The 24,975-nt window shown below is 46.0% G+C and overlaps 1 protein-coding gene across 1 annotated transcript in view; it reads right to left on the reverse strand.

Moving 5' to 3' along the window:
- nrg3b (neuregulin 3b) overlaps nt 1-5,583 on the reverse strand; it is a gene marked incomplete at both ends in the record, with an annotated part of 198,311 nt that extends 192,728 nt beyond the window's left edge. Inside the window, one exon of the mRNA XM_080541895.1 lies at nt 4,590-5,583. Coding sequence (XP_080398021.1) covers nt 4,590-5,583 — 994 coding nt within the window. The remainder of the gene's footprint in view (nt 1-4,589) is intronic.
- Nucleotides 5,584-24,975: the final 19,392 nt, after the last annotated feature.

Consider the following 24,975-nt stretch of genomic DNA (forward strand, 5'->3'; position numbering starts at 1 on the left):
TTCTAACCAAGACAGAGAGAGAAAGAGATAAAAAAGGAGAGAGTGAGAGAATGAGAGAGCGTGTGATGTTTCACTGGAATATGATGGGGGCGCCTAATGGATGGAGCATGTTTCCCCTCCTGGACACAGAGAGATTCATTTAGATGTTGAAAAGACAGGAGGCCGCTGGGAACGACCTGAGTGATATTCAAATCATGTTACTGTCTCCCTGACCCCAGACCTGCCCTGCTGAACCACCCCCCCTACTCCTTTAACCACATTACCATCCAGCCTCACCTACAACAGGCCTCCTCTATAACTGCATTATCATAAGGATACACCCTAAACATAAGATCGCTTAACCCTAGACATAGATGAACGCTTACAGTCCCTCTACGGTCTACACCTTCCGGAGAATTCCATCATACGCCTCTTGACAACATACTTATACAATTCAGTGGATTAAAATACATGATTGTCACATTTACACAACACTATCACATTATGCAAATAGAAAAAGAAAAATGCGTCTGTAACACATTCAATTACATTTTAATAAGCCTGGCAGCTACGGGGGGGGGGGGGGGGGGGGGGGAATACCTATTGGAATTCCCCTTAAAGAAATGGCCACCGCCTTACGTTGCATCTTTTAATGCTTTCTCTTTTTATGTCTTTAGCCATAACGCTGGACACCCAGAGTGCTATCACACCACCAGCAATATCCAGTTAGGAAAATATATCACGGCCGACCCCATTAATGCCTCAACCCCTCGTGCTGCTGGATAAATAAAAAAAATCACTAAGAATCATAAAAACCACTCACCAGAACCTTAGCCAATGCCTGACCACCCCTGTTATTCAAACGGTGGCTCTGCTGTGGCACTCTACATAGATTAACTTCATAAATAACACAATAGAGTAGTAGATCCATATTAAATATACTTGAGTATTACAGTGAGGTTGCATAGACATGGCCAAAAGTCTTATTTACTCAAAAAATGATTACGAATTATTGAGATTTCGCTGCGTCAATCACCTTTTCAACCTAACGGCCCTTAACCTTGCGTATATTTTTTAATTAGCCCTGCTCTGCTACGCTTATTGATTATCAATGTTGTATGCATACCCCCATGGAGTAGTTATTTAACCCCTAACGTGCCATTAGAAACATCTAGAGTTCAGCCCCTGGTGCTCTTAAACCAACCACCCAGGAGAAGCAATGCTCAATGAGGGCCAAAACGGTATTCTGTGTGATGTCTCTAAGTATCATCTAAGTAATGGAATCTGATGGAAGCCCTCCACCCACCTCTCCACCCACCCATCTCTTGCAGATCTCTCTCCCCCATGTGGATCCGAAGTGATATAAAGAGTTTACCTCGATCAATTCTCTTCATCGATATCACATTCTTTTCACAACTTTGCATGCTATACGATGCCACCATTTTTTTCCCGAGACGGTAAACACGGCCTAAGTCACATCCAGTTTTCTCCAACTGGAGAATGTGTCATGTCCGGTTTCAACGCCGAATTTCCATACCATTGGTCGGCCAACCCAAAAAAATCCCCCCAAAAAATAAAATAAAAAAAAAGAAATCTGATACATGAGAAAGGTCAAAGGTCAAAGATGGTGCCAAAATATCTCCAAATGGCCTAAACATATAGGTGTCCGCCTAAACATACCTGTACTAAAACAGGTACAAAGTTGCATTTGCTCACATTACTAGCATCGACTTTGGCACAAGTACTAATAAGACCCTGGAGTACTGATTCCTAGATGATTTGGGCTTCGTTATCAGGTTTCCAAGGTGATATTCACTGTAAAAGCTGTTGTTTTTTTAGGCGGAGACTGAATTTGAGATGTTTTATAATGTTCTAGCTCTATTTGCTCTGACACAGTAACATAGATTTAGATTCTGACCCTCACCCCCACAGGTGTTAGCTTTCATTTGATAACAACATCATTATGAAGGCCCTTGTGATTGTGGAGATATTCTATATTCACTGTGGGCATGTCATTTCGAGCAGAAAACCAGAAAAATGAGGTGGATAAGATCTGGTTAAGCGTCATACATGCAATCATGCATGGTGGTTTGATATTCAGCTAAAACGAAGGCGAGAAGATATAGATATCTTTTTAGTCCTGAGGCTACAGAGACTCAATCTCACTCTCTCACAGTGTCTGACCATTAAGAATCGATAGCATTGATGTGGATTGGACCCGAGCCTTAAACTATGAATACGGATTCGCTGAACTGAAACTGGTTTTTGTAGAGTTGCAGAGTATCGGTTGGGACCCCTGCCAAAAATGGAGAAGTATTATGTCAGCACACACCATAAAAAACACAATAATAATATATCTTACCCAATAAAAGTATCTGTTTCCATCACATTCTCTGTATCAGTACCGTAACGCAATCGAGCCAAATCTCTACGGCCATGTGTGACGTCCAATGAGTTAACGAGTTAAAATTAACAGACAAAATAGATTTGCCGTGATAACCCTTTGAACCCTTTGATTTTTTTAATAACTAAACTGAATTACGTTTGTGCTCATTTGCCATTGATTCTTTGTACTACTGCCAACTAGATGATGTGCAACTATAGTATGCACTTAAATCCACTGTATTTATTTACATATCATAATTTAACCATTTTGTGTTGTATATCCTGTTGAATATCATATTCCTTTTGAAGATGTTATCAAAGAGAAGCAGAGCCCATGCAGTAAGCTTAAACACACACACACACACGCGCACACACACACTCTCTCACACACACGCAGTCGCACACGCGCGCGCGCACACACAGACACACACACACACACGCACACACACACGCACACGCACACGCACACACGCACACGCACACGCACACACACACCCACACATCCACAGCCAATCACACACAGCCATTCACACATGACGACAAACCCTCCCTGGTGATGTTTAAAGAACTGTCCCCTGGAGTAATAAATTATCCCACAGCCTCCCGCTATCAAAATACTAAATATGCAAAATCCAGAGCTGCAATCCTGTACTCCCTGTCCTCCTACTCCTCCATCTTCCTAACCATCTCCATCTCTCTCTCTCCCTCTCTGTCCCTCCCTCTCCATCTCTCTCTCCCTCCCTCTCTGTCCCTCTGTTGTATCTCTCTCTCTCTCTCCCTCTCTGTCCCTCCCTCTCCATCTCTCTCTCCCTCCCTCTCTGTCCCTCTGTTGTATCTCTCTCCCCTCCCTCTCTCTCTCTCTTCCTCCCTCCCTGTCCCTCTGTTGTATCTCTCTCTCCCTCCCTCTCTCCCCTCCCTCCATTTCTCTCTCCTCCCTCTCTGTCCCTCTGTTGTAATCTCTCTCTCCCCTCCCTCTCTCTCTCTCTCTCTCCCTCCCTACCTGTCCCTCTGTTGTGCGGCCTGCCTGCATCTTCTATTCCCTTTCCCTTTCCTCCTGTTCTCCTCCTCCTCCTCCTGATCTCCATCCTTTCTCTTTCCATATCCCTCTCCTCCCTCTCTCTTTCCCTTTTGTCCATGTATCCTTCTCATCCCGTTTAATTTCTGCTATCCATTTCTCTCTCTCCCTCTCTCTCTCTCTCTCCCTCCCTCTCTCCCTCTCTGTACTGTGGCCTGCCTTCGATACCATCTCCTCCTCTCTATGTCTATCTCTCTTCATCTCAAGCCATCCCACGCCCCTCTCTATCTCAAGTCTCTCTCTCTCAAGCCCCTCTCTCTTCTTTCTCTCAGTGAATCTCCTTCCATCTCTCTCTCTCTCTCTCCGTCTCTCTCTCTCTCTCCGTCTCTCTCTCTCCCTCCCCGTGGTGGAGCCTCCAGAGCCTGCCTGCCATACCTGCGGCAGCAGCAAGCACAGTGCTCATATCTTCACTTGAATCTTAAATGAGATCTGGGCCTCGCCATCTGATCCAACCAGACAGGAGGCGAGCGCTGCCCCCCCGCCCCCCCCATCTCTCCTCCTCCCATGCATCCATATTTGTTTTCAGAAAAAGGTGAAAAGTCGACTCGAGCCACAGCGATATACACACACACACATCCCAGCCGCCTCACAACCTCACAACCCTACACCCCTCAGCAGAGAAAACCAACCGGACTCCATATACCGTATATGAGATATATGGAAGCCTCTTTATTTTTTTAATGATGCTAATATCGGGTGTGTGTGGAGAGCTCACAGCAGGGCTCCCAACGATCGTTATTGCGATAATAAAGTCAACGCCGAAAGATGAGAAACAGGAAGAATATAGTGCCTTCACGATTTAGGTTTGGTGTTAATGAACCGTCAAGTGCAAATATCATAATGTTGCCTCCTGTTTATGCATTTCGAGTAGCTGTTCTTTATAGATATAGATATATATAGACTATGGATCATACGAAGTAGGCTTTGAGGCTGTTATCTTTTTTTCTTACAGCGATAATGTATGATAATTATTCTCTAGCTCTCCATGACAATCTGCTATTACTAGAACCACCAACACTCTCAACACACACTCTCTCTCTCTCTCGCTCTCTCTCTCCGCCTCTCTCAGGAGCTCACACACACCCAGATCTAGACACCCCCCCCTCGCCCGCCCCCACCTTTCCCTTATCGGAGAAGCAAGCAGACTCACGTGTTCTGAAGCGGTGGTGTGGCCGCGTTGCCGGACCTTTCCGCGGTCCGTGGTTCCAGCGCTGGGTGGGCTTGGCCGGTAGGGGCGGCGGGGAGGTGGGCGGCGCCCCCCCCTTGGTCGCGGTGGTCTTAGCGGCGCCGCCGTCGGCCGCGGTGTCGGTGGCGGTCGTACCCGTGGAGGTGGAGGTCGGTCCGGACCGCGAGTTCGGGGGTCCGTTATTATTATTACGACCGGAGCCGGCGCCTATGCTACCGTTACCGCCCCGGCGTACTGTGGTGCGTGGCGGCGGGGCGGCCTCCTTGCCCTCGGGGGCCGGTGGGGGAGGGGCTAGTCGGGTGGCGTGCGTGGCGGTGTTGCCCGTCCCCCGAGGCGACCCCACGCGGTTGTGGAGGTGCGGAGCGCTGTTGCTTCCGGAGCCCCCGGGTAAACCCGCCCCCCCTCCTCCTCCTCCTCCTCCTCCCCGCCCGGTCCCACCGGCACCGGTCCGGTTAGCCGGCGGCCCGAATCGAGTTCTCGGCGCGGGGGCCGTGCCGTCCGCGGCTAAGGGGGTGGTGGTGGACAGTACGGACGTGGTGACCGTAGTCCCCCCGGCGCCGGCGGAGGAGGAGGTAGAGGAGGTGGAGATGGCGGCGCCGGAGGAGGCGGTGGTGGTGGTGGTAGTGTCTAAGCCCTTGGGCACGGCGCTGGGTTTGGAGAGGAAGATGGGGTCCTGCCCGATGCCCTTGGCATCCACCAGGTCCGTGGGCACATAGTCCTGGACCGAGCCCACCACGATCCACTTCAGCAGCATCAGGCTGAGCCCCACGCCCACGAAGCCCATGACCAGGGGCACGGCGCACAGCCACGTCTGCTGGCGGGGCCACACGGCGCAGGGGCCGCAGCGCAGGGGGCCCCCCTGGGCACCGCGGGGAGAGGCCCCCTGCTCGGCCTCGGAGCTCCCGGGCTCCTCCAGGGTCATCACCCCCAGGGTGCTCGCTCCGGAGCGCTCGCTCATCGCTGCTGCCAAGGGCCTCTTGTCGTTCGCTAGCTCTCGTTCGGCTCGCGGATCGGCTCTCTCAGAGGTCGGGGGTCAAGCCGGGGGCCCAATGACAAAAGGGCGTGCGAAGAGGGAGGGGGGTACGGGGCACTAGACCAACAACACTGGGCATCTTACCAATGCGCTCCCACACAACGCCTACATTGATACGCACCGCACACACACACATTCACTAGGGGAGGGGACACAAACACACACATTCACTAAAGAGGCACACACACACACACACACACACACACACCACCACAGCAGACACGTAGCAGTAATTACAAACCCGAGCGTCGGCTCGCTACAAACGGGCATACACAAGCGGTTTACACTCCCTCTGGCGCAGGGGGGATGTACACCACACAAACACACAGGCACACGCACACACACACACACACACCTACACACCTACACAACACAGGTCAGGGTGTCTATGGCAGGTGAGAGCAGGGAGGGCGGAGGTTGGGGAGGGAGGGGGGGGGGGGGGGGTCTCGCCCGTGTAGTTCGGCGCTAACGAAGCGACGTTTTTTTTAATCCCAGGACGCTTCACTCCTCCACCGGATCAAAAAAAAGAAGGGAACGTAGCAGAAGAAGAAGAAAAAAATAAAGGATAGGCAGGCAGGAAAGGTATCGATCCAACGGTGTGGCGAGCTGCGGAGCTCCGGAGCGGTAAATCCGTGTGCGTGTGTGTGTGTGTGTGTGTGTCCGCGCTCCTGTAATGTGTGTGTGTGTGGTGTGGCGTCTGTGCGGATGAAAAGAACAAGCCCAGTCAGGGTAGCACCCCTCTGCGGCTCCCGACTTCCAACTCCTTCTTCTCCTCCTTTCCTTCCGACGCCAAAAGCCGTTTTTCAAAGCTACTTCTGTTCTCCTGAGGGAGGGAGGGTGGGAGGGGGGGGTGGCTAGGTGGTTAGGTGGTTAGGTGGGGGGGGCTCAGGCTCAGGCAAAGGAGCTCAGGCGACCCTATAGTTCCAGAAGAGGGCTCCCTGGCGGTCTGAAGGGGGTCTTCTGTGCTTCCTTCTTCTCTTCTCTATCCCCCCTCCACTTCTCCTCAGAGCTCTCTTTTTTTCAGCCGCGGCGGATCACCCTCTCGAGCCACTCTCTAGCCCCTGCTGCTGCTGCTGCGTCCCCCTGTACGGTGTTGCTCCAGTGGTCGGGCGACAGTAATCCGACACACAGAGAGAGAGAGAGAGAGAGAGAGAGAGAGAGAGAGAGAAAGAGAGAGAGAGAGAGAGGATCAGGCTGCTGCGGGCTGCTGCGAGGGAGAGGGAGGGTGGGGTGGCGGTGGTGGTGGTGGCGGTGGTGGCGGGGTGTGGGGGGTTAAATCCAACTGATCCCCTTCCAATCCATTTCCCTTCAGATATCCTGGACTGTCCGCTGTCTGTCTCCAGCTGTCTGTCCGCCGCATGTCATTGCGGTAGAAATCATGAGAGAGAGGGGCAAAAAAAAGCTCCGGGCTTGCTCGCTGCTCATCCGTACCGCTACATTCCCACACTGACGCGAGCCGGAGAGTGAGAGGGAGAGAGAGAGAGAGAGACGGCGGAAAGAGAGACAGAGCGCTAGAGCGAGAGAGAGAGAGAGAGAGAGAGCCAGAGAGCCAGAGAGTGAGAGAGCCAGAGAGCGAGTGAGAGAGCCAGAGAGCCAGAGAGCGAGAGAGAGAGAGGAGGAGGAGGAGGATGGGAGGGGGGGGGAGCCGGTGCTGCTCTGAAAAACTGATGCGGCGGCTGTTCTTGGAGGCTGCAGACTGAGGGGGGAGAGAGAGAGAGAGAGAGAGCGGTGGAGAGGTGGAGGGAGAGAGAGAGAGAGAGAGCGGTGGAGAGGTGGAGGGAGAGAGAGAGAAGGAGGAGAGGTTCGCTCAATCCGCCGTGAGTGATGTGGGCTTTAAGGCTCCCGATCGGCGCTCCCTTCCTCCCTTCCTCCGGTGCTGTCTGCAGGACTCCAGACTGACACACAACAACTGACACATCCCTTCCTGCCTCCCAACACCGCACAGGGCATGCCTCTCAATGTATGGGTGCGTGCGTGCGTGTGTGTGTGTGTGTGGTTGTGTGTGGGGTGTGTGTGTGTGCGCACACGCGCGTGTGCGTATGACAGGGATCACACTGCTTCCTCTATCATCGTTAAGAAAAGAGAAGAGGAGAGGGGGGGAAGAAAGAGAGAGAAGAGAGAGAGGAGAGGGAAGAGAGAGAGAGAGAGAGAGGAGGAGAGAGAGAAAGAGAGAGAAGAGAGAGAGGAGGAGAGAGAGAAAGAGAGAGAGAGGGAGAGAGGAGGAGAGCAGAGATCCTGTAGGAAGCTCTGCAGCAGTAGCAGCAGCAGTGGCAGATGCAGAGACAAGGAGACAGTGTACAACAACACCCGCGCGCGGAGAGGAGAGGAGCCGCTATAGACACACCCCAGGGAGCGGCGGAGAGAGAGAGAGAGGAGGAGGAGGAGGAGGAGGAGGAGGAGGGGAGAGCAAAGATAGAGAGGGAGGGGAGGTGTAAGGTAGGGAGGCGCTATCCCTCTCCGATCTCCCACCAGCAGTGGGAGGAGGAACGAAAAACAAACCAAAGGTCAGGCTCATAATTTATGGGTGGGTTGAAGCCCTCCTTCAACCTGATCCTTCGACACACAGTCGATGAAACCCCCATTTTACAGTTCCCGGGGGAGACCGGTGCTGGACAGATACCTAATCAGAGGCAAATCTGCAGGGCTCAGTGACTAACTGCACCAGGAATAACCATGCATAAAACATCTGACCGGTGGGCCAACGCACAATTACACAATTACACAATTACGACTCCTCGGCCCAGCGAAAGAAAAAACGACATTAAAAAGGTAGAAAGTAAGATGATTTTGTTATACAAGTTGACCGTGACAATATCTGTGGTACAGATATTACTTAGAAAAGACGCCCCTAGATTAGTACGACTTCCTTTAATATTTCATATTATGTTTCTAGAATATTTGTTATGACAAAAACAGCATTAAAAGGTTAGAAAATAAGGTGACGTTGTTATACATTGTTGACCGTGACAACCAGTACAAACAGTGGCACTTTTATTTACAACAGATATTAAATACAACACTATTAAATGCTACAGGTATTACTTAGGAAAAGACGGCATAGATTAGTACGACTTTCTTTAATATTTGATATTATTATGTTCCTTTAATATTTTGTTATGACAAGTACAGTACCACTAGCGATCGTTTAGTAACAGGTAATTTATTACCCGTGATTCAGTGGGTTGAATAAAAAACAAGCGCAGTGATTGGCTTAAAGGCGTTAGACGCCGTGATTTAATAACCATAATAGCACGGCGGTTAAACTAACCGAGGGTATTCCTGGCGCCGCGGTTAGATTTCTGCATCAAGGTTCCCATGACAACGTGGGTGGCTTAGGGGGGGCGACTGATTTGTTGCGTAAACATTGTGTAAAAGCAGTGGTGTGTCCTCAGCGTGATTTAAGCAATACTTCCTACCAAGGCCGTGATTTATTATCAATATTGTCACCTGGTAGGGGTTTGATGGCAGTCAGGCTACACGTCGTATCTGAGGACTGCCTCTACCTGTGACAATAGGACCATCAATCACCTGGTCAGGCCTGGAGGGCGTTGGTACAGAATGCAGAAGAGAAAATAGATGAGACACACGCATGGTCCATTAACAACCTATACTCCCTTCTCCCTCTTTACTCCCTCTGGGATCCAGGACGGTTTGTTTTTGTGGCGTCTGCTTGGTTTTGATGCAGCTTTTGTGAACATTCTCATTTTTTTTAATGTTTGGATAATATTTATTTCACTTAAAGCAATAAGATATAAAGTACCAGTCAAAAGTTTGGACACACTTCCCCATTGGTGAAGTGTCCAAACCTTTGACTGGTATTGTATGTAATAATAATATAATAATAATATACCGGTAATAAAATGATATACATATTATGTGCTCAGTTATAATAAGATGGATTTGTCCTTTTGTGTTCCAGCTCTATATTGCATATTGTACTAAACAACGTGGATCCTTTCATCCAGTAAAAGTGTGGTGATTGTTTAAAATTGCCCTCGCAAAATGTATGGTAATTGGTTAAAATTGCCTTCAGAAAAACGCATTAGAAATGGTTGATTTTGCTTTGGATTATGCGATCGCGGAATGAAAACAACTCCAGGAGGGACTGAACTCAATGGTAACAACGTTTTGATCCATGATGGGTCCTCGTAAAAAAATATATCTTCATATCTCTGAGCAGCAAAACATCTTAACTAGCCCTCATGACCACAGGAGCCACTACTTTAAAATAACCTGATACGCCGGCAGGTAGCCTAGAGGTTAGAGGTTAGAGAGGCAGGTAGCCTAGAGGTTAGAGGTTAGAGAGGCAGGTAGCCTAGAGGTTAGAGGTTAGAGAGGCAGGTAGCCTAGAGGTTAGAGAGGCAGGTAGTCTAGAGGTTAGAGAGGCAGGTAGTCTAGAGGTTAGAGAGGCAGGTAGCCTAGAGGTTAGAGAGACAGGTAGTCTAGAGGTTAGAGAGGCAGGTAGCCTAGAGGTTAGAGAGGCAGGTAGTCTAGAGGTTAGAGAGGCAGGTAGTCTAGTGGTTAGAGAGGCAGGTAGCCTAGAGGTTAGAGAGACAGGTAGCCTAGAGGTTAGAGAGGCAGGTAGTCTAGAGGTTAGAGAGGCAGGTAGTCTAGTGGTTAGAGAGGCAGGTAGCCTAGAGGTTAGAGAGGCAGGTAGTCTAGAGGTTAGAGAGGCAGGTAGTCTAGAGGTTAGAGAGGCAGGTAGCCTAGAGATTAGAGAGACAGGTAGCCTAGAGGTTAGAGAGGCAGGTAGTCTAGAGGTTAGAGAGGCAGGTAGTCTAGTGGTTAGAGAGGCAGGTAGCCTAGAGGTTAGAGGTTAGAGAGGCAGGTAGTCTAGTGGTTAGAGAGGTCAGGTAGCCTAGAGGTTAGAGAGGCAGGTAGCCTAGAGGTTAGAGGTTAGAGAGGCAGGTAGCCTAGAGGTTAGAGGTTAGAGAGGCAGGTAGCCTATAGGTTAGAGGTTAGAGAAGCAGGTAGTCTAGAGGTTAGAGAGGCAGGTAGTCTAGAGGTTAGAGAGGCAGGTAGTCTAGAGGTTAGAGAGGCAGGTAGTCTAGAGGTGAGAGACGCAGGTGGCCTAGAGGTTAGAGAGGCTGGCTAGCAATCGGAAGGTCGCTGGTTCGATCCCCGCCTCAGGAGGGAGCTGCATGTGAGCTGGTGACTGGAGGGTTGCAGACATCATATCTAAGGTGCCTACCACTGCCGTTGTGCCCTTGAGCAAGGCACTTAAGTCCTAATTGCTCCAGGGGCGCTGACTATGGCTGACCCTGTGCCTAGAGCAAAAAATACATTTGGTTGTATTCTGTGCAATGACAGAAAGGTTGAATCTAGTCTAGTCTAATACCCAGCCACAAACTGATTGGTGTGATTCACAGAGGTGGCTGTATCGCTGTGTCGTGACCCAGTCCCACCTGTGCAGTCCTCAGACTCCCCCAGCACTGTGTTACCATCGCCCCAGGTGATTGTAACAGTGTTACATTTCATACTTTGAGCTGCGACGTTTGCAGGAAAGGTGCTATCCAAATAAAAGTTATTATTATTATTATTATTATTTGCACCCAACCCTTGCAGCCACGACAACCAAATGTAAGACCAAATGTAAGATTCTCATGATGGGATTCCTTTTGCTGAAGCTAGTTGGTTATCTGGCAACAATTCTGACACGTCAATCAAGTCAATCCGTGGCCCACAGAACAATCACGATACAACAACAAAAAAGATTAGGATTCATGGACGTTAAACCCTTAAGACAGCAGGAGAAGAAGAAATACTGCAGATCCGAAAAGTTAGATTTACTCTTCAAAAAGTACTTTTCCCAATAAAAACCTTCAGAGGGTGAGATATTTTGATTTAATTTCGGAGTAAACCTCACCGTGCCTGAATGGGTTTCATCTCTCTAACTTGATTAGAGAAAACCGCAGGGTGTTTCAATTTCTCCCACAATCTTTAATTACATACAAAAGGAAACATTTATGTTAAGATGATGTGCAACTAGCACAATTATTTAGGCAACACATTTTGTTCCACAAATACAACCGATAATGCGTCTCTTGCAGTAAGAGGAAAAGAACAAAAATGGTAGGCGGGTGAAAAGCAGTAACAAGGGTTTGTGTCCAGCCCTGAGAAGAGGGGCGTGTGAGGATGAAAGGAAGTGAGTGGGTGAGCAAGAAAGATAGATGGTGAGACAGAGAGGAGGGGGAGGGAGAGAGAGAGGAAAGAGAGGGAGGGAGGGAGGGAGAGAGGGAGAGAGGTAGGTCTGTGCTCTCTTCAAGACACTTACATAAGCATCTGTCTTCAACAATCACAAACCCTTTGACGAAAGACCTCAAATGTACCCCCTAAACAGTCAACAACTAAACAATCAAACCGTCAGAGTTGCTTAATAATAATGAAACGCCTTTCCGCACGGTCTCCCTGGGCTCTCTAGACATCCGGAGGAATAACGGAGGAGGTTTTTATTTTATTTTTTTACATCTGAACACAATAAATTCATAAGAACACCCCGGAGGTGGGTACCTCTTTATCAGCCATCATAAATAATAAGAAACTAACTGTGACAAAAGACACACGGTAACAGCCCCATGGATATTCATATCTCTCCCGAATAGATGATCATTGCCTTTTATTAGCGGCAGACTAATGCGTGTGATGAGTCAGATGGCATTGTTTACCCACGCAGAGGCAGAGAAGAGAGTTCTCTCCAAGATGCCTTTGAACTCGACAGGCTGTCGTGACAGTAAGCCTCTCCCTGGAGTTCGCTGTGCTATTTCTCCCCCCCCCGCCATGTAAACAGAGTACTAGGACACATCAATCCCATTCAGATCTCTCAATCAGCTGCTTTTCCTATACTCCCTTTCCCTCTCACACAGCAAATCTCTCGGACATGGACACTGGCACGGACACACACACACAGACACACACACACACACAGACACACACACGCACATACACACACGCACACACATACACAGACACACAGACAGACACACACACACACACACACACGCAGACAGACACACACACAGACACACACACACACACACACACACACACACACGCGCACATACACACACAGACACACACACACACGCACATACACACACACACGCACACACACACACGCACACACATACACACACACACGAAGAGCAGATGAATACCCTCTTGACATGACACAAACTGGAACAGTAATATGGGTATAGCTCCTTCCCGGAGAAGCCTTTGAAAAAGCTGAGCTCCAGCCAGCAGCCTCTAACAGTCTGAAAGCTGTTGCATGCGTCCAGATGACGAGATGTCAGAGTTCAGCCTACACGCACGGCAGTCAGCGTTCACCCCTCCTAACCAGCAGATGGCCACACATCTGGAACGTGTTGTTTATTTTCAACGACCAGCTCAGTGGCCTTGAGGTTACAGTGTCCTGCCCTGAGATCGGGAGATCGGGAGGTTGTGAGTTCGATCGCCGGTCGTGAGCTCGAGTCATACCAAAGACTATAAAAATGGCACCCGATGCCTCCCTGCTTGGCACTCAGCATTAAGGGTTGGATTGGGGGGGGGGGGGTAAGACCCTGCGACATACCAGCGTCATGTCCAGGGGGGTGTACTTGTACATCAAGCCGCCTCACGCTACAGAAACAGGAGATAGGCTCCTGCCCCCTTAAGGGCCGTTAGGCTCGAGAACCATCGGTTGAATTCTTATAATTTGTGTATTGGATTTACTGTTTCGTCTGCAGTCCTGAGTTAATGATACATGGCTTGTAAACAAACTTTTTAGGACGTGTGAGGACTGTGTGATCATCTAATTATGTGTAGTTTTGTGTTTTTAGCATTTCAATGTTCTATCAGCATGTTGTGATATTGTGATGTTCTATCAGCATGTTGTGATATTGTGATGTTCTATCAGCATGCAGTTAGATGTTAGTACATAGCGATGTTTTCTTTTTAGATGCAATAGGTAGCTACCAACACGTGTGTTTTGATTCAGAGCAATTTACTCCAATTCCCCGTTTGAGGTGTAGCAACATTGAAATAAGCATCTTCTTCAACTATTTTCAGATTCCAATGTACACATCATTAGAAAGATTACAATCTGCACTTTCATAAACATATGTAAACAAAATTGCCTTCAAGGGGACTTTTTCACCAGATGCTGTCACATATGTTATCTCAACACATTTTCTTTTGTTGGCACTTTCAATTATTTTTCAAAACAATTTTAAACATGTTTGTTAGTATTTGTGGGACGACTGTGGCGCAGGAGGTAGAGCCGGCGTCTAATGATTACAAGGTTGCCAGATCGGTGGTTCGAACCCAGGCTGGCCACATGTCGAGGTGTCCTTGGGCAAGACACTGAACCCCAAATTGCTCCCAATTTAGACAAAACTCTTTCAAATTCACAATGAGGCATTGCAATACAACCCCCCCCCCCCCCACGCAAAAAACTGCAAAATAGCTTTATACTAGCTTATCCTGATGTGATTTTGAAAATGTAAGGATACTGGGCGGTAGAACGCACATATCTAGGAAAAGTCATGAAAGGAGGGTCCTGAAATTTGATCGAGTGCAAAGATATAACATGTTTCTTTACTCACAGGGTAAAACCCTAACCCTAACCCCTCATGGCTGTTCTGGTGTTAATAGCTTCACTCAATTTGCCTGTAAGGTTTAGCAACAAGTCTTATTCATCATAGGTGCTTGTCAGCAATGTCCAGGGTCACCAAAGACAGGAAGGAGAATCATATTGAAGGCCAATTCAAAAGCTCTTTTATAACATATCTGAGAATGTTCCACTCGATGCCCTTCGCAGGTTGTTTTGTTGTGCCCAGGGTCTCTAAAAGCCAAGGACGCAACTCTCTCTACTAGATTAACCTCTAGTTCCCCGCCCACCACCACTAAGCCAGCCTCCAATGACTTATTGATGAAAGCACGACCTGGACCCAATTGTGTGCACTATTCCAGAGATGGCTTTTCCCTTGGGAGCCCAATCATTGGACAGTAAATCCCACTTAAACTGTGGAACTACTATTGTATATTTCCACGAGATAGCATTAGTATCTGTCCCCCCACTCTCTCCATCTCAGTCCTGGAGCCTTCTTCTCTCCCCCCCCCCCCCCACAGGTTAACTAAGAGAGAGAGGTTGCTTTCCAGAGCTATATTTCTCTTTTAATGCCAAGTGGTTCTAAAGCGTTTTCACTACTCCCCATTTCAAAGTAATGACAAAATGTCCCTGAAATAAAATGTGATGAATGTCGGTTCTTTGTTGTCTCTCCGTTCTAAAGAGCTGAATAGATGTTATTGAAATGAACACCCACACCAATGTGTGCAATTAAAAAACATTCTACTCCATAAGAGACTGACCTGTACGACTTGTATCCATGTCCCAGCGTAGATTCTAATCTAAAAAGATTGATCTTACTTCTTCATTTTACAAAAAACTAGAAAAGGAATGCCTGACACCGACCAATACTACTGCCTCTGTTTCCTAAAAGGGTCTTTGTAAATCAATCTTCAATCCATGAAAGCGACTGAGGCTTTGATCGCATGTCTGAGTGGCTATTGTCTAACTAACACATTCCTTTATACATAATATCACATCCTCTGAAATAGTAGCACGCCGTGGATGACTAAAACGCTAACACAGTATTAAGTTGTGCACATGGCAGCTATGGTTTTACAGTTTGTTGTGTTCTGTCTGCACTGCTGTCTGTCCTGTGTTGTTTTGTTTGCATTGCATTTAGAAATGCTCTTACTGTAACGCCGAATCAAATTCCTATTAGGGATGGACGGTTTTTCGGTTAAACCGAAAACCGGGGTTTATAAAAATAGAAACGGTTTTTTATCAAAACCGTCTGAAACCGTTTTTTTTTTTTTTTTTTTTTTTTTTTTTTTAAGAATAAAATAGAATAAGAATAAAACTGGAACATGTCACATGTTTGTCGTGTGTGAAAATAACAATGATACAGTCTGAATCTGCCGCGCAATGAGTGAGAGGTTTGGTCAGTTGTGAAGAATAACTGAGGATTAATATCTAATTGGGATTATATTTAAGGGTAACGAATCACTCTATGGGAAAGATAGTTGCCTTCAGTTATTGGTAGATAGGAAAGGTTTTTTACAATTACTCGCTTACATTTAATAAGATCATTTTCGCTGCTCTCTGTAAAGCGCATTGGGTCACTTTTGTGAGAAATGCGCTATAGAAATAAAATGTGATTTGATTTGATATCAATCAATCAAACTTTATTTATGTTCTATAGCACAAATCATGCATTGAATGTAACTCCAAGTGCAGTATTTACTAAACCACAATATAATAAAACAAGAGCTATACGGATCAAGAGTGTTTGTGCACAGCGCCACTGTGTGTGAAGGCGCTACTGAAAGTGATGACACTTGTCTCAGAAGATACGCGGTCACTTAGTGACGCAAAGGTAGTTCTGTATTTATCTCTATCTGTATTAGTACATTTATTTTGAAAGCTCTATTTTGACAGCTCTACCATGGGCACTTTTATTTTGATGGGGCATTCTTTGTTGATTGACTTACGACAGTTCAGGACGAGTCAGTCTCGCGGCATGTGGTTTTTATGAAAAGCTTTAAGTATGTTCACTGCATAATTCTAAGTCTAATATTTCAGTGATTATTGAGCAGTATTCAAATATTTAAATACATTGAGCAGCAGCTGAAACTTTGTCTAAGAACCAAGATATTGAGAAAGCAGTTCATTCAATGAAGACGCTGTTCCAAGAGATGATCTTCCGTGCAGGCGTGCACCCTGGATCAGCGGAGCTGGTGTGTTAAGTGTTCATGTGTTTTCATGTATGGTGTAGCTTACAAAAGTCTGCCTTTCCACTTATATTTGTGAAACTAAGTAGCCTAAATGTGTTGCGACTGTGCTTACGGTGTTTTAATGGTGTTCGACATGAGTGTATTGTAGCAGTAGGGCTCAATTATTTGAAATTGGCGCTCTTTTTTTTTTTTTTTTTTTATCTTTTTTTTTTTTTTTTTTTTTTTACTGTATTCTTCGGTTAACCGGAAAACCGCGGTTTTACTCTCTGACGGTTTTTCGGTTTCAATAATTGGAAACCGTCCATCCCTAATTCCTATATGTGTATGCTTAATGTGTATGCATAAATGGCAATAAACGTTATCTCTCTCTCTCTCTCTCTCAAGTCAGCCTACAAGATATTATACAAAATGTCCCATTTCAATAAACGTCCGCTCCATCATACATTCTCGTCTGTTGTTTTTGCTTTTGATGTTGTTGCTGTTGCATTCAAGGTCAAATTGCTTCTACAGTGCTACAATCCAAACCCCGATATTGATTGATCCTACGGTATCAGGAGAGTTCAGATAACTCTCTATCGTTATTTGATTTGATGAAAGAAAACTGAGCACTATAATAGAGAGGCACAGCAACCTGCAGCGCCTGCAAACAACGCCCTGTAAACAACGCTCATAGACTGGAAGAAACTTCCCTAATCTCTCCTCTATGTGTCTAAACTGATCTCTCCATTTTCCAGCAGGCAGCAATAAAGTCTTCGGATGTCTGACTGCAGCAAAATGCCACAAAATATTATGGGGGGAAGAAGCTAGACTCTCTAGTCAGAATTGTAAAGGTTGATCGGATACAACAGAGGAAGTGGAAGATCATTGGATTAACAACTGACAAGGAAGAGGAGTTGGTGGTGTGGCTCTCACACACACACAGTTGTTTTAAGGATCAGTGACTTTTTAAATATTTCAGCTCAACTGTCAGAATTAAACCCCGGCTGGCGGGGCAGCACCCTAACAAACCACCGGCGATCAATATTGAACAGGCGTAGGGCGCGAAAGCAACAGCGCCTGACAGTGTGATCTTTGTATGAATTACATTGGATGTGTTGCAACACATTCCAACAACACGTTTTGTAAATGAGATAAATATTGGTGATTTTGTGATGCTAAACACTGCTGGTGATTGTTTGCCATGCTAATGGGACAGGGTCGTTATGCTACAGTGAGTCGGTAGTGGACTACCTCAAAACCAACTCTTGACCCGTCTGCTGTCCACAACTACAGACCGATATTCCTTCTCTCCTTCTTATCTAAAACCCTTGAACGTGCTGTATCGAACCAGCTGTCTCACTATCTCCTTCAGAACTACCTCCTTGACTGGCTTTAAGGTCGGGCACTCTACTGAGACTGCTCTTCTTGCTGTCACGGAGAACCTCCACTCTGCTCGAGATTCCTCCCTCCCCTCTGTTCTCATCCTCCCAGACCATCTCAAGCTCAACCTTAACAAGACTGAGCTACTCTTCCTCCCTGGGAAAGCCTGCCCTCTCCAAGACTTCACCATCTCAGTAAAAAGCTCTACGGTGACCTCCTCCCTGACAGCCAAGAACCTTGGGGAGATCCTTGACAACCACTTATCCTGTGCAAACATCGTAGCGACAGTACGCTCCTGTAGATTATTCCTCTACAACATCAGAAGGATACATCCATTCCTCACCAGAGAAGCGGCACAACTCTTGGTCCCTTGTAATCCCCCGTCTTGACTACTGCAACGTACTCCTGGCCGGGCTCCCCGCCTCCGGCTTCAAACCTCTGCAGCTCATCCAGAATGCTGCCGCCCATCTGGTGTTCAACCTCCCCAAATTCTCCCATGTTACCCCTCTCCTTCACACTCTTCACTAGCCCCCGATAGCAGCTCACATCAGATTCAAGACCCTGGTTCTCGTCTACGGTTGTCAAAGGGAACAGCCTCTTCCTACCTGCAAGCAATGGTGGTCACCCCCCAAATACCAACCCCCGTTCGCACCTCTCTTCCATCTCCGCTGGCCAACTGGCACCACCACCTCTGGTAGATAGATGATTCACTTACTTAGACAAATGTATTTGTTGTAAGTCACTTTGGATAAAGGCGTCTGCTAAATGGCAAAAATGTAAAAGGTAAGTGTAAAATCATGTTTATAATAGCAGCTCATGAATAACAGAGATGAAGAGTGGAAATTGTTTAAATATCAGGTTATTTTAAGAAGGATGGGACTCAATGATGGTGGATGGTGACTCAAATACTGTCATCACACCATTCATTCACATCACAGAGAAGCGAGGGGAATCTTTTAGCGCAGTCTGACTAATGCAAGGGATTTTCATGTGAGAGAGGAATAAGATTTTGGGCTTTCAGTGGGATTGAGACTGGATAGGAAAGTAGCCTTTTTTTACCTACTAAAAGAGCCGCCTCTGGGTTTTTTAACACTAGAACAGCCAACAGACCCCTGTGAGTAAATAAAATGTTTATATCTTTGCACTCTATCAGATTTCAGGAGCCTCCTTTCATGACTTTTCCTAGATATGTGCATTCTACCACCCAGTATCCTTACATTTTCAAAATCACATCAGGATAAGCTAACATAAAGCTATTTTGCCGTTTTTCTGTGTAGGAAGCAGGCTAATTCACAAGCGGCCAACTAGTGGTCGTAGCGTGTAAATAGCAGCTTGAGCATTGTAAAGACTATGGTAATTTGACCCTCGAGGCGGCTCTTTTAGCAGGCACGGCTGTTCTAGTGTTAAACTGGTCTACTGCAGCTGTATAGCAATGGAGTGGAAACAAGATAAGGCAGGGCTGAAGCCAACAACCATACTGTGAAAGAGCTTGCCCAGACCAGCTGTACTCTCTCAATCGCTACAGGACATTGGTGGCAGCGGTGGGATATATTCATGGGGCCTCAGGCTTTTGTTGGAAGTGCCTCCCGCCTTATCGTGTCGGGTTGGGTTCTGCGAATAGGCCCTTTTTCATAAGAGAGGGGGCGAATAGTGTACAACCTCTAGTAGTCGGCTGGCTCAACCCCTGCTCCGGCTGTTCCCCGTCAAATGCTGCGGCTTTGGCATGTTCGTGTTGGTTATATTATTCACACATATTGTTGCTGGTGACATCAATGATGCATGCTGTTGTTTTATGTGGGAGAACTTTGAGAGACGTTCTATGACCCACCAAATTTGGATGGTGTTTATGAATACATTCATAGCCATTATACATTATTAAAGGCTGTTCTAAGGAGCCTTGATTTGTAGTGAAAGCTTGCAGTAAGTAATACATACAACGCACCATGGCGATAGAACTGATAGAAAGTCCTTTTCACGATACATCGCTATCCTACGCCACCGGATTCTGTGGTGCGAAACAGTATAGCTAGAATGCATTCGGGGTGGTAGCCTGTGAAGAGCTCATGACAAGAGCGTTGAAGGTCTCGAGGAGGTCACTGGTGTTGTGTTAAGGTCAGTGTTAACTGGTGTTGAGGTCAGCGCAGTGTGTTGTAAGACAGACACATCACTCAGCCCGGCCTCCTCCCACCACCAGGCCAGAGGGAGAGCCTCGTGTAGCTGTGAAGAGTAAATGTGCTGAGTCTTCCACTACACCAATGCCCTGAGGAAGTTTGATATCTCATACGCAGCCAGGGACGAACTGGGACCACACAAAACAGCCCTGGACCTTTGGCCGACTGGGTAGATTCGGCCGACCGGTAGATCGATCGGCCTATCCACTAGCCCCGCAGCCTGCAGGTCAGCTGGCTCCGGATTGGCCAGTCCACTACTACTACTGCTCACAGGAAAAACACAGTTCGTGGCCAGGATCCGTTTTTAACAGACTCGAGAGCCCCTACTGCCTTTGTGATAAGAGTTACCCTCTGACTGATCTGCAAGATGGCCGCCGGGGTACCTGGCAACAACCTCCACCTACTACTGAGCCTCGGAGACGAGCAAGGCATTACATTTTGGTTTCCTCTCAGAAGAGACTGGAAGCGTATCACTAAAAACATGACGGGGCAGTTTCCCGGACGTACACTCACAGAACACTTTATTAGGAAAACTATACTAATACTGGGTAAGGCCTCCCTTTGCTCTCTCAAAACAGCCTCAATTATTTGTGGATTCCATGTTGTTGGAACATGATGTTGGGAATATTGATTTGAGATTCTGGTCCAGTTCCTGCAGATGTTTCTAGTACTTTCAAGCTGTGAATCTCCTGTTCTACCACATCCCAAAGGTGTTCTATTGGATTCTAGATCCTCTGACTGGGAAAGCCACTGAAGAACACTGAACACAGATAACTTTTTCCTTTTGACATTATCATGCTGGAAATAGCCATTAGAAGATGGGTACATTCTGGTCACAAAGGATGCACATGGTCAGCAGCAATACTCAAACAGGCTGTGGCATTGCAAGCGATGATTGATATGTATTAACAGGCCGAAAGTGTGCCAAGAAAACATTCCCCACACCATTACACCACCTGAATGAATGAGAATGTGTGTAGGTGTTCCTAATGAAGTGTTCAGTGAGTGTAGATTAACCCAAATCCTAGACTGCATTGCACTTTTAAACTGGACTAACTGAAATTGCTTTTCTCAGACATTTTCTTTCAAATAGTCTCATATTTCCCCTAGTCTAGATTTAAAAAGTCTGATTTCTAGGAGGAAGATTTGAGCTAATCAATTCAATTCAATTCAACTGTATTTGCCATGTGCAGTGCACTAGGAACATGACTTGGTATTCTCCATGCTGAACAAGCTACAGAACATACAACAACAACACAACAATACTCAAGACAATATATACTGTACCACGTAGAATAAATATACTGAGTGAATACATATACTGTACAACTTAGTGCAAAAGCATGTAAAGTGCAAGGTGCAATGATCAGGAGTTATTGAGGAGGGCTATCTTGGCTTTGGGGAAGAAACTGTTCAAGTGGCGTGACGTTTTTGACCTGATGGCCCTGCCCTGTAATCTAGATGTAAGTGAAGTCTTAAATTAGACAAAGGCAGATTTAACTTCAGACTAGTGCAGTTAGTCAATGGCATTGTTGGGATTTGACCCGTGAACACCAGAGGGCAACCGTTTTAGATCTTTAGATCCATTTTAAACATGCAGCAATCTTGTCCATGTTGAAGAGGCTCCATTGTTCAGCCTGCTTCCGACTTGAATTAAAGTCTGTCCAAAGTCTGGCCCCTAAATTACATTGATAACATTTTCGATGATGAGTTATAGACACACAGAAATACTTATTTAGACTTCTAATAGCATATATACTCATAACACATTATACTGTACGTATAATAACTTAAATAACTTTTATTTGTATAGCACTTTTCCTGTAAACGTTGCAAAGTGCTTTAATCATTATATAATCATCATTTATTTATTTAGTCATTTGAAGCCAATATTAAAAAGAAGGGTTTTTAGTCTTGACTTGAAAACATTTGCTGAGGCTGCATCCCTGATGTAAACTGGCAGTGCATTCCACAATTTGGGTGCATAAAATGAGAAGGCAGACTCACCAAATCTCTTCTTTTGTACATGTGGTACAGAGAAAGCCAGCGTCAGAAGACCTGAGAGCTCTGTTGGGCTGATATGCTAGCAAAGGGTCTTTCAGATATTCTGGTGCTGTGCCAGTGAGAGCTTTATAAACAAGCATACTCATAGAAGTATTCTCATCACTTATATTGTACGATTTTATATCACGAGGACTACGGATGCAAATTGGCTCACAGCTAAATCCGGCATATTTACTGTCACCATACTGTACTATAAGTGACTGTCATTAATGTGCACTGTCCTGACTAAATAAAGATCTCTCTATCTATCTATCTATCTAATGTACAGTGTTCAGTAATTGGGTGGTCACGTTTTCCTAAGGATCATACAGCATTATAATGACCATCAGTGTGACACATTTCTAATATCTTTGTCCATGAACATCACATCATTATTACTGAATCATAACCATTGTTATGGTGTTAGAACAGATTTATAAGCCACTACAAAGTCATCTTTGATTGCTGTAGGCAAAGTGATGAAATACCGAAGGCAGACAGATATAATAGCCCATACTGTATGATTGTTAAAGTGAACTGCACCGCCTAAACCCAACTTGCTTAAGAACATACAAATAAAAGGGGCAGGTTACAGTGGTATGTTATTAGAGTCAATAACAACATTATTCTAATCCAAATGACCATTCAAGGTACTAATTATCTTGCTGGTATCCACTCAATGCAACCATCAATTGATCTTGTATCAAGTATTCTTATTTATGTATTTATTTATTTATTTATTTGTTGACCAGGGACAGTACACATTAATAAACCAGTTGGTAAATGAGTCAGTGTTAGTCACACATGGCTACTTTTCAACTGTTGTCCCTGTGGCCAGATGTCATAAGCCGTTCTCTAAAAAACAAAAAAACTAAACATTGTATACAAGCAAATGTATCAGAGCAGTATAGCAATAGGCTCTCATTAACTAACTAGGCCTACTAGACATTATATACAATATTATCTTCAGAAAAAGCATGTAAAAGCATGTAAGACATACATTACAACAATGAACTACATCTACATCTAAGAGATACAGGGCATATATATATATATATATAACAAATACAGGGCATATAAATAACAAGTGCAGAGTAAAAGGAACAAGTATTAAACAGTACCAGCATTTACATGGAACATTGAGAATAACATTGTAATTAGTGCTCACACAACTGATTAGCAATAAGCCAGTCTTTAAGATTGTGCTTGAACGTGTTGTACGTTGTACTATTGCGTATAGGTAATGGTAAAGCATTCCAGAAGTGTGGCGCTTTCACTGAAAATGCGGCCTGGCTAAAGGAGCTTGTCCTATATGGAATAACACAACCGCCTCTCCAGACAGATCTAGTGTGCCTGCTACTTACTATTTTGTTTGATAAAGTCACTAAGCGAAGGTGGGGCCAGTCCATGAAGAACTTTGAAAACAAGACATGCATCAGAAAATGTAATAAGGTTGTCCCACTCCCAACTCAAAAGATTGTGTTTGGTGAGTATACTGCAGTGATGGTAGCTCTTGGGTTTTTTATCCAGCACTTTTAAAGCCTGTTCATGTAGAATTTGAACAGATTTTAATGTTGTGCTGCTGGCGTGTGCCTCGACTTATCATTTGTTCTGTGAATACAGTATTGATCGTGATTTTTTGTATTTCTTTTTTTTACTATTAAACATGATGTATTTTTACCTGCGTGTGTTTCTCTGGTGATACTAACAAAGACTAGCTCGTTACCTGTAGACTTCAAAGAATGTGTTCGTTTGATATTGATCAGACAACCCTCATTAACCTAGCGAGGTCTTCCTAGAATATCCTAGTTTATGTGGTGCCCCGATATTCTTAAAATAACCAAGAGACTCATTAAATATAATACATTGGCCTATATTACTTGTGTGTGTGTAGTTAGAATGCACGCCACAGCAGAGCAAACAAGAGAGTTCAGTCTGGAGTTCAATCATTCATCAGCAATGATTGTTTCTCTCACACACGTACCCACAGACCTGTTGACACATACTGCACAGAAAATCTATACATCCTCCACTTCAAGTGCACTCACACACACACGCACACACGTGCACACACACACACAGATGTCTGCACACACACACAGACACGCAAACACACATACACACACGTCTGCACGCACACACACACACACAGACATGCACACAAACACAATCTGTCCCTCTCTCATACACACTCCGATCAGCAAGTATTCACAACCTCACCAACACATTTTCTCATTCTCTCTCTCTCTCTCTCTCTCTCGCGCGCGCGCGCACACACGCGCGCACACACACACACACACACACGCGCACACACGCACACACACACACACGCCCTAGGGGTGACCATTATCTCATCTCAGGCTGTTCTGATTTGCTGATTCAACGTGGCGTCTCACACCGTCCCCTCTCCTGACTGGCCGGGGGCCCGGGGGGGACGCCGTCCCCAACGTGTGTCACCTGTCCGCCTTCATTAGAGGCTGTCACCTCACCTGTCCTGGGGGAGCTGCACTGAGGTCACGCCCAGGGCGGGGGGAGGGGGGGGGGGCAGGGGCGGGCGGGGGCGGGGGAGACTGGAGTGGGTAGACTTCCGAATGGTGTGGTGTGGTGCAGCAAATTGTTTTCATGTTATTTTTTTATTCTCTCTTCTCTGCAAAGGAATGAGGAAAGTTGTGATGTGTGTGCACATGAGCAGCATTGTGTAGGGGTGTGTTGTGAGGTGTGTGTGTGTGTGTGTGTGTGCGTGTGTGTGTGTGTGAGTGGGTGTGTGTGAGTGTGTGTGTGTGTGTGTGTGTGTGTGTGTGTGTGTAGTAGTGAATGTATAATGATGTCAGTTTCCAGTGTGAAGGGTTGGCTGAGGCTTTTGGCTATTTTCTTAATAGCCTAGCATAGCAAAGCATAGCTAATATGTATAACCTGACTCCAGGTAATGTCATTATCAATACATCAATTAATGTAATTATTGTTT

Source organism: Nansenia antarctica (assembly GCF_963989245.1).
Source record: "Nansenia antarctica genome assembly, chromosome: 11".
Lineage (NCBI taxonomy): Eukaryota > Metazoa > Chordata > Actinopteri > Argentiniformes > Microstomatidae > Nansenia > Nansenia antarctica.